Source organism: Tupaia chinensis, unplaced genomic scaffold (genome assembly GCF_000334495.1).
Source record: "Tupaia chinensis unplaced genomic scaffold, TupChi_1.0 Scaffold000568_1, whole genome shotgun sequence".
Classification (NCBI taxonomy): Eukaryota; Metazoa; Chordata; class Mammalia; order Scandentia; family Tupaiidae; genus Tupaia; species Tupaia belangeri.
Genome location: NW_006160082.1, coordinates 862,904 through 873,875, shown reverse-complemented (window position 1 = coordinate 873,875; position 10,972 = coordinate 862,904). Strand labels below are relative to the sequence as shown.

The following is a 10,972-nucleotide window of genomic DNA, read 5'->3' as shown; positions in this document are numbered from 1 at the left end:
CGGGTAGCGGTGGGGGGCCCGCTGGCATGCTGCTGGCGGGTGTGGTGGGGCCAGGTGGTCACACGGGAAGCATGGAGGGAAGCCGATCACAAGCATGCAGGAAGACGCCAGCTGTCAGCGAGCCTCCGCCGGTGGCTGCGGGCTAGAGACAGTACCTTCTGGAGGACTACAGTGGGCAGATGCTGCCAGGGCTGCCTGAACCCTCCCTGCTGCATATTCATGAGGCTGCGCTCTGGACCCAGCGCCCTTCTGCCTGGGAGGGCTGCTGCTCTCCCAGCCACACGCTGTTTGTTTGTTTTCGGTTTTGTCACATCATCACTGTGCATGTTTATGGGGTACAGTGTGATTTTTCAGTATATGAATACAACGTGCCATGATCAACCGGGGGCAATTAGCATATTCATCATCTCAAAGTATTTTTCATTACTTTGTGTTGGGAACATTCAAAATCCTTTTTTTGCTATTTTGAAATCTACAGTACTGTTAACCATAGTTACTGCACTGCGCTACAGGACATTAAAATTTATTCCTCTTACCTAACTGCAACATTTCCCTACCCACTTACCCACCCCCGTAAGCCTCCAGTGACCACTAGTCCGTTCTCCACTTCTACAAGGACATTTTCAGTTTTCACATGAGTGAGAACATGAGATTGCTTTCTCTTCTTCAGCCTGCCTTATTTCACTTAGATTAATCTAATGTCCTTCATGCTCATCCATGTTGCCTCTAAAGGATGAATGGCTAAAGAAAATGTGAATGTATACAAATGGAATACTACTCAGCCATGAAAAAGAATGAAACCCTGTCCAAATTCCTGTCTTTGAGTGTTGTGTTACAAAAAGGCCTCCAGGTTTGGGGGATGCTCTACTCTGGACCCACATTCTGCAACTTCTATCTGGGAGCTATTTGTTACAGACTGGCAAATTCCTATAACCCCATTCAGTCTTGTTTAAAGCAAGACACTACAGAACTAATTAGGGAGATTTAGATGATATTCATTTTAATCTAATTAAAACAGCAAGAAAAGATGTTATTTGAAAAGGGTTGAATTTGGAAAATTGCCACCCCTCAAAAATGGTGGGCTCATTATGAGAGCAAAGTTTTCATATATACTTAGGCTTTTTTTTTTTTAAACTCTGACTTTATTATGCAGGAGCAGAGAATAAAATATGCCACCTGATTGACTAGTCAGTTCCTAATCACCATAAAAAGTCTTAAATGTTAGAAAATATAAAATCAATAATAAAATGCTGGTCACCATGGAAAAAGAAAAGGAAAAAAAAAAACTACTCCCTTAAATTCATTTCCCAAGCTTATTTCATTTCAATGTTCTTCCATTAATCTGTTTTTTCTCTTTCTTGGTGATTTACTCCTAAAGAGAACAGCAATTTCACCAGAATCATGATATGACGACTGAGCCAGGAACCCAACCTGGCAATCTTGATTTTAGCATGTTTTTGGAGAGGAGAAGAAAATATCAACAGATATTCCTCTCCCAAATGACAGCTGCTAGGGCACTTAGCAATGGGGTCCTGGGGTCACGTCTAAGGAGTAACAGGCAGGTGATGTGTAAGAGGCCTGCATGGCCCCTTCGAGTCCCACTCCACCACCTCCCATGCTTCTGCTCCTGGTAAGCCCCTTCCATTGGGAGCTGCGGCGGCCTGGGCCCAACTCAGGCAACATAGGCACCAGCTTGGGCCTTGAACTCAGATACCATCACTGGCAAACCGTGAAGGTGTGTGCTAATAGAATTACTACATGTGCGTTTCTGCAGATGAGGAGACCAAGGTTCAGAGAGATTAGATGAGTTAGCTCCCTGGGTTCTTCTGCAGCAGCTGCCCTTGAACTCAGCTCTCTTGACCTTTGACCTTGATACTAGGAATGAGTATAAAGCCCCACTTTAACCAACAAGGGGGCTGCTTGAAGATTTTAACATTGCCTGACTTTCTAAAAAGCAAATCTCCTTAGCGGATGGAGCTGAGAAGCTTGACACTGAAAGGAACCTGGCAGTGAGATCTTTTTATGAAGCAGCTTAATGTGATGACAATACAAAAATGCACCTCTTTCCTATTATGGGCTATTTTTAAGTCAAGAATATAGTTATATCTAGGCCAAGCCAGGTTCAGAAGGAGAAATCAACTCTTTGTGTATGTGTGAGGTGTATCTTCCAGAGGCCAAAGGTTCAAGCCTCCCAAATGCACCAGGTCACCATCTACATCAATAGTTCCCATAAAGGCAATCCGTGGAACGCTGGTTCCACAAGGTGGACAAAATGGTAAATTTAGCTTGGTAACCCTGGGCTGAAGTCAGATTGAATTTTTTAAATTACAGGGTTTCTCTGAACCTTTAATGGGCTAACGTGAACTATGAATCTCTAGGCAGGAGATGGACTAGTTCCCCAAAATATTTGACCAGACAGAATCAAGGGTCCAAGAACCATCCTTTGGACAATGTGATGATTCACTAACAACTTAGTAGAATCTCATCCAACACACTGACTCTCCATTCAAGGAACTGCTTAGTGTCCTTCAAGTTTTTGTAGATACAGCTTTAAATTTTATGATGTCTGTTTAGCTTCATTTAAGAAAATTAATGATGAGAATTGCTTTTCTAAGCAACTACAATGGTTGCAATGGAAAGGAGTTTCAAGATTCGACTGGTTCCTGCTACCTAACATTGCAGATGGCACCCTTGGGAGGCTGGGTGTTTCGTGTTTCCAATCAGTGTGGGTAGCACTTCTGGTCTCCCCACTGGACACCTGTATTCGGGCATTCCTCTTGCAATGCCTTCTTTTGTAGTCCTTCCCAGACCAATACTGCCTCCTCAGTGTTTAACACAAGCTGTAGCTGAATGCCTTAGAATTCAGGAGATGGGCCCCAGGTGGCGGAATGGGCAGGCAGGTGGCAGCTTACACATCCACATCATCTCAATATCCCCAACACACAACAACCACAACACACATTCCATGGTGGAGGACAGTGTGATTCTAGAGACTCTCAGAAGGGTTAATAGATCGGTAAACTACTTACTAACTGAAAAAAGGGAGGGGAAACCATGAAAGTATACTTCTGGAGAGTTGCCTTGGAACAACAAATTAAACCGAAAATTAAAACCAAGAAATAAAACATTTGAAAAATCAAAATTAAGGCCAAAAAAGCAAAACCAAGTTCTAATAACCTTCCAACTGTAAGTCTGGCTGTCTGGAATCAGATTTCAATTCCGGAATGACATGCATTTTTCCACTAACTTTTTTTTTTTTTCCTCAGACTAAAGAAACATACTGGGCATTTCCCTCTGCATTTAAATGTTCACCCAGCACATGAAAACTGACCAATTCATGTAATGTGTTTTGTTTCCAGAGCAGGAAATTCCAAAGGGAAGGGAAAAATAATCAAACGAGCAGGTTTCGGGTCTTTCCACACATTAACCCTCATCATGTAGGGCTGGGCTAGATTTCATTCCAATGAAGTCAAAGGGTCAGAGAGAGAAATTCATAAAACTTCGGACCTTGCTTGTCCTAATGGGAAGAGCTGGAATTCAAACCCACTGCAATTTTAACCATGAAATTCTATATCTATCATTTCTCGCTCTCTAACTATCAATAGATGTTGTAGTATAGGGGGAAGGAAAGATTCCTAGAAGCTTCAGATCTAGCTGAAACCTCTGGTTACTGGCCAGGCACTCCGTCAGGATGGGACAACGATTCACAGCTCATGGATAATACACTGAGAACCGCACAAAACACGCTTCATCCAGCAGAAAGCCTGTGAGTGCTCAGCACCGTAACAATTTGCTAATTATTCTGACATATAAAGTGTCTCATTGGAAGACCCAGGACTTCCTTCTTCAAAGGCTTAAAGGAACATGGGCTCTCCAGGATGCAACGCGATAAATACTGGCAGGAAACAGTGGTCAGGTGTTTTTTTTGTCAAACAAGAGTAGACAGGGCAGTGGGAACATGTAACATTATTTGAGAACAGCAAGATCCCATTTTAAGACAATAATCGCAGCAAAAGTCAATGTAAGAAACTATTTTTCTGGAAAAAACTGAAGTTGGCAACTGCTTCTAGGCATTGTATTAAGGAAAAATGTCTATTTGAAGTAGATTGAAAACAACATAAGCAGTTTGCAAACATTATCTTAGCATTCCATTTCATAAAACTGGGATTGCTATTAGAGCAAAGTTTGGAACACTCGATATGCATATAAATAAGGCTAGAGTGTTTCTTGGTCGGAATAGTTTATTTTAAATGATAACCTCATTTCGGCTCTGGTTCTGTGTGTGTGCGCGCGTGAGAGAGAGAGAGAGAAAGAGTGAGTTTACCACAGTGGCTCAGCTCAGCCATCCTAAAGCCAGCACGTCAGAGAACGTAGTTCTTTCTGACAGCGTGTCCCCTTCTGAGCTTTTGTTCCGCACATAGCTGAGGATTTGGAACAAAGATGAGCCCTTATAAATCATGGATATAGAGATTAAATTCTCTGCCACTGCCGGCAGTGAAGTGAACATTAAATAAATGAGTGAAAGGGAACGAGGATGGACTTTGCTGCTGAGATCTACATTTAGGTCCCATTTAAAGGCTTTGCCAATCCATGTTTAATTTTTATACAGGAACTTCTCTCTTTCTCACTCTCTCTCTCTTTCTCTTTTTAAATCGACAGGTCCTGGCTCTCCCTAAAGCTGACTTTCAAACTTTCTGTATTATTTAAAAGCAAGGTTAGACTACAATACTGTTCAATTCCCTGCACAATGTCATGATAGAAACCCTACATTCCCCTTCCTTGCAAATGGAAACCAGTTCACAGCACTGTTTCTCAGCATGTCGTCCATGAACCACTGGCATTGGAATCACAAGGTGGTTTATAAATCCCACTCCCCAGGTCCCACCTTGCACCCAGGGGATCTTCAACTCTGAAGGTGGGGTCCAGGAGATGGGCAGTTTTACAAGCTCTCCTTGTGATTTTTTTTTTTTTTAGAGGTTTTCACTATAGGGCGCGTGCGCTTGCCAGACAGAGAGAGACAGAGAGACAGAAAGCGAGAAATCACTCCCCAGGGGGGATGGCCATGCCACAATCCCTTCTCCTCCATTCTCCTCTGGGATCTTGGGCATGCACGCACACGCTCCCGGCGTGAGTTTCAAGTCACCGGGTTCGGGACACGAACTGCGGTCAACTACGTGGGAGGCCAGCGACATAGCCATTACGCTAACTGCTGGTCCCCCATCTCCTTGTGATTTTAATAGGCGAAGGGTGTGTGGCCATTGTGTGGCCATTGTCTTTAGAATGCAGCCTTGATTATTCTACTGGTTGAATTAAATTAACTTCTAAATTAAAAGCTGCTACTTTTTAGGATTTAATGATTGCTTGCAAGGTGCCATAATTTGCCTTTTCTTTAACAGAACTGATTTTATGCACTTACCTCCAGAAAAGCAGAGAAGGACCCAAGAATTAGAAGCAATATTCTAGAAAAGCTCCCGTCTATTCTGTACGGAACAGGTATCTTTACTTTTTAAATTTAAATTTATTTAAAAATAATTTTTATGTATTAATTTTAATTATTATTTATATATTTTACACAATCAATTGCTATACATCATTTAGATTGTAAAGAACTTTACCCAGCATGACACACACCTCAGTCCAGCCCAGTTGAGGTGTCCTTACTTTTTAAAGAGCATGTTGGAACTTGGGCAATCTCTGGTTTCCTTCTGCCCCAAAAAGCTTTGGGTTTTTCAAATTAGCAAGATTTTCTTTCTCTCTGACAAGTTTGATGGACTTTCCTACCCAGCTTATCAGTTAGGAAGATTATCAGAAAATAAAACATCAGGCAAATGATGCAGGTCTAACAAGAGAGGAAAAAACCATGTTTACAGAGAGAGGGTTCCCGGCGGGGCCCTGAGTCACTGAATGAATGAGCTGCAGGGGGCCACACAAAGGTATCAGGTTTGGGATGAGAATGAAGATGAGAAGATACAAACAGGTGGAGAGGAGATTCGGTTCTTGAAAGAGAAGAGGAGGAGGAGGAGGAATCTGACACTAAAAAAGTGAAAGAGAAAACAAAAAGGATAAAAGCAAAAAGAAAGAAAACTTTAGAAACACATTGAAAAAAACAAACTAACTTTTAATATTATACTCACATAAGCTGCAAAGAAAAATGAGGTCATGTAATACACAATCATCCCTCTGCTTGACAACAGCATACAAGTGCTTTTCGAAGAAAACAAATTTGTTTTTCCCACCGGTTATTTAATTGTTCTGCAGCAACACCATGGAATAAAAATAACTTGGATTTACCTGGGCAGAGATTCAGCAGTGTGATCCACTGAAAATTATACACCTTTAACCCACCATACCTGGGACGTTCTAGAGGAAACGATTTGTTTTTAAATTGGAAAGGGTGAGGGCTTGACTTTTCGTAGATTTGTTTTTATGAGAAGCACTTATAAAAAGCTGACTTGAAAACCAAGGGTTTCCAAGGCGCAGTGTACTAAGCGGCATGTCATGATCCCCGCATCATGACGGTGGCGTGCTCAGCGTTGTCGGGTGGCCTGCGGTTAGGTGCACCAGCACGGCGCTCGGATAGCTGCCTTCATGTCTCACAGCCGGAGCGATACCCAGCAAAGGAGAGATGGCCACAGCTGCAATTTGAGATTTTCGCAAACACAATGGATCAAACTTCCAAGTCAGGAGAATTATTTTGCTTTGGACAGGAACCTAGTAATATCTACCAATGATTAAAGATAACCCCCTTACCCCACATCCTGTTTTGAAGGCAAAAGGAAGAAAAAAAAATTTTTTTTTCATCCTCTATTTAAGGAACTAGTGACTTATTCCAATGAAAAGACAATGACTCATAGCTTCAAAGTAAAGACTGTCTGTCACTCCATTTGATTCTTCTTTTTTGCTGGCTGGGGCCAATTAGATGACAGAAGTCGGGGAGAAGGGAAGCCAGAGGTGATACCAGAAGGGAATCATGTTCCACAAGGGGGCCTTTTTGTATTAATAGTTTGACTTGTCTGTTTAATAAAATAAAATTCTGCTGTACTAGCTATAGTGGGCTCGGCCAATCCAAAGCTTATACACGTGGGTTCCTCGTGTTATTCCACAGATCTGCATATGCACAATTTCAGAGGTGGAAAATCATATTCCAGTTAATCAACCACTTCAGGAATTAGGAACTCCTAGCCTGCACTGTATATATAGCTGGGATATATAACAATGATATGTGGTTATATGTTTTTTAAGCTAATTATCTGTTAGACACACATCCTAAAAGTTTAACAGGCAAAATCTGATGTCTCGGATTTGCCTTAAAATACTCTACAAAAACCAAGTTTTGGACAGGAGAGATAGAGGAAACAAGAAGACTAATTGTTGAAGCTTGGTGGTGAGTAATGGGAATTTATTATCCTAGTGTCTCTATTCTGGTATATTTGAAAAATTTTCCGTAATAAAAATTTAAAAAGTAAAATAATAATAATAATAAATTTAGTTCTGAGGGAAAAAAACAACAACAAAACTGGTCCAGGAAGACCAGGGCCTCACAAAGGAATCCGCACAGCAGGCGATGGGGCCCTGTGCCCCAGAGCTGGCAGGAATATGAGGAGGGAAGTTCACCATGGCTTTCGCCACACACCCGTCCCGGTGCCAGCAGTGGATGGTTCTGCTTGTGTCCCACGCCCGTGCCCTTTAAAGGGGATTTAGCAAAGCAGTTAAGCAGCGGGCATGGCAAGGACCCACACAATGGATAAGCTGCCACCTGCCAGGGCTGGGTTCTCCCAGGCCATGGCTGATTTCACAGTCACTTCAGTTTGACTGAAACCTCTCTGACCTCGGATAGTCCCCCTTCTCTTTTTTCCTTACAGCTCAGGTGCTTTTCACCGTGAGCTGTGCTGTGGTGGACGTTCAAAACCAGCCAGCCTCCTCCAGCAGCACACGGCCTGAGACTGTGGCATAGGGAAGGAAAATGGCCGAGCTCATGCTGGATGGATAAAGCACGTGATCCGTGGAGTATTACATGGCTGTGAAGGAGAATGAGGCGTCTCTAAGGATGGATGGATATGGAGGCATCTTCAGGGTATGCTGTGAAGTAAAAAATATCAGCTGCTGAACGGCACGGCCAGTACGTAAGGGGCATGGGAAATAACAGAGGTGTATTTGTATGCAAAAACACTGGAAGGAGAAACAGAAAGCTAAAAAAAAAAAAACCCAATGGTTACCTTTAGGGAACGAGAAGATGGAGGGGCAGGGATGGAAGCAGAACTTCTCTGTTACCTTATGAATCAGAATTTGGCTTTTGAATTATGTATTTCTTAAAATGAAATCAAGAAGAAAGAAATAGTCTGTGGCTCATTCACAAAGCGGGCTGCCCGCGTGGGGGTATGAATAAGCACGTGCGGCCTCCCCTGTGACTACGTCATGAGCTGAACTAGATAAAATCGAGCTTTAATCCGAATTCCACTTTGGGGCACGCTTTCCAAATCATTAAGTCTCTTTGACTTACGTTAACATTTCAGAATGTTTAACCCTCATTGACAAGTAGTTTACAGTTGCTTAAACGGCCTAACCTGGCCTTCCATTTTTCTGATCCCCTGTTCCCATGGTTAAACTACGGAGTGCGAACCACCATCTGGGGCTCTGGGCAGGGTCGCTGAGGGGCGCTGTGGAGGGATTCTTGCAGACAGTACATCACGGACCGCGACCAGTGCCTGGGAGTCTGTGGTTTCCTCCTAGCTCGTGAAGGACATGGAAACCAGCAGACCAGACTCCAAACACCTCTGCTCGGGCTCCCTGGGTGTGACGGAGTGCCCCCCACACCCCCAAGAGAGGGGCTGTGTGACCATTCAGGCCACCAGGGAGGAGAAGGGGAGGTGGTGAGCGGGGATGGTGCCACACACACACCTCACCAGGACACCAAGGCATCTGAGGAGGCTTAACCTGAAGAAGGAGACTCCTTGGGGCTCCAGGGAAAATTTCCCAAGGGACCAAGGGGAGATGAATACCAAGGGCCTCCTTTATTTTCTGCCACTGTCTTTGTTTTCAATGCAATGTGACATTAAAGTCTTGGGACCTCCAGGACTATAAAGCTCAAGTCAGCTGGGAGGAAAGGGGGTCTGAATTTAGCCTGATGACCCTCTCAGGATACTGAGTAGAGGACTTCAGCCCCGGGCAGTCACAGTAGTGGTTTTATATCCGGCAAAATTGCCGTTGGGGCCGTAGTGGGTTTTACCTCCTTCCCTTCCCTGTCTTGCCCTGGCTAGTCCTGACAGCCTGCCCTTCCCTTTCCTACAGTAGGCGGGGTTAGACCATCCCTCCAGCAGAACTGTGTTGGGCTGGCTTGCTGTCTCAGCCCTCCGATGACTGCTGGCCAGGCAGTGAGCTGCTGCGTGGCTCAGCCGCTCTGCAAGGGGGAGCCGTGACTGCAGGCCAGATTAACTGCACCGATTTACAATCTGTGCTGCTTCCAATGCCCCACAATCTTTTGACCTAGGAGCCCCAGAGCCCTTGGATCAGCCTTCTCCAGCCACTCCCAACAGGATCTCCATGGCACAACCCACCGCCCCCAGTCCCTGCCCCCCACTCCCATAGATGTTCAGGGCTGCTCTCTGGCTTTCTTTGGAAGGTCTTTGCAGGAGATGGGACATGGCACATGTGACTGCTTTCATGAAGTCAGCCCATAAAAGGCCAGGCTTACCCTGAGCGGAATTAAGCCACACGTGATCTGCTATGGGCAGGGAAGAAGTAAGAGAAGCTGACTCCGAATGACTCTAGAACTACCTTTGAGGCTCAAAGTCGAGTGGATTTCATTGTTTTGTGTGTATGTTGAGTCCCCCAGATTGTCACTGAATAGCCAATATTACTGTTGGAATTGCTGGTTTGGAGTTGGCGGAAATTACAGCAACTGCTGTGCTTGAGAGGATGTGGAACGTGCAAAGGCAAGGCGTAAACATTTCCTCAGAGGCAGTACACAGAGACGGTGGAACCAGAAACTCAGGACCCACCGGCCACCCTCCAGGGGCTTTTTGCTGGGTGTATGTATGTATGTTTACATGTGCAATCAATTAGAAATCAAAACCTTGATTTCAGTAAGGTCTGAGACCTACAGAGAGAGGAAGAAAGAAAAAAGGGGTGGGCAAACTTGGGCATGGTAACCACCTTATTTTAGTTTTATATTTTAAGTTCCAAAAGCAAGGGGGAAAACTGATTTCAAAGGACAGTGCTGGGCAAATAACACTTCTTCCACCACTGCAAACAGGACACTTGAGAAAAGGCATCGCATTGAGTGTTTCACCTGTTGGTGAGAGGCATTTTTCCAGCTCCGGTCTCTGGCAGTCTCTCCCACAACCCCCAGGGCCAGGCCCCACATTCTCCTTGACACCATTCCATCCCCTCTGGCTTTTTATTCTCACCTGTCTCGGGATCGCTGAAGTCTGGCAAAGTAATTGTATTAAGCTGTCGTCTGTCAGCAATGGTTCTATCTAAGAGGCTGCTCCCACGTCCAGAATCACTGCAAAACACAGCTACAAATGTCAGTCATTTGAAAGGTGGGAAGGGGGAAAGGAAACACAGCCCATGCAGACTGCTGAAAGGCAACGCGTACCTTTGGTGAGCTTTCTGCTTTCTTCAGCATCTTCCCACGTGTTAAGGAGACACCCTGCCTCCTGGCTCAGCCCGGCTTGGGTGGGGTTCCTTTCAGCAATCAATACCACAGACACAGCTTAAGCCACGCCCACAGACCTTATACATTTAGCCTCTTTTGTGTCATAAATTACAAGATACAAAATGAAAACTTCAAGCCACGTTGCCCATGCACCTTACAAGGGGAAGCTGATTGGCTTTCTGTGCCATGAAGCCTCTAAACACGTCATCCTCCAGGGTGTCTTTACAAACTACATCTCCACATCGTATTTCTTTCTTTCTTTCTTTCTTTTTTTTTTTTTTGAGAGTTTTTTTTTCTATTTTGTTCACTTCCTGT

At 44.3% G+C, this 10,972-nt stretch overlaps 1 protein-coding gene across 4 annotated transcripts in view; it reads right to left on the bottom strand.

The window, feature by feature from the left end:
- TTC7B (tetratricopeptide repeat domain 7B) overlaps positions 1 to 10,972 on the bottom strand; it is a 272,398-nt gene that overhangs the window by 59,437 nt on the left and 201,989 nt on the right. For 2 of the 4 annotated variants that reach the window (XM_014591391.2, XM_014591393.2), the window contains exons 16-18: positions 10,407 to 10,504; positions 5,869 to 6,033; positions 3,030 to 3,080 (exon numbers count right to left, since the gene is read on the bottom strand). In XM_014591391.2, the coding sequence (XP_014446877.1) occupies positions 3,030 to 3,080; positions 5,869 to 6,033; positions 10,407 to 10,504 (314 nt within the window). The remainder of the gene's footprint in view (positions 1 to 3,029; positions 3,081 to 5,868; positions 6,034 to 10,406; positions 10,505 to 10,972) is intronic. The other 2 variants (XM_014591392.2, XM_014591394.2) reach the window with 2 other exon arrangements.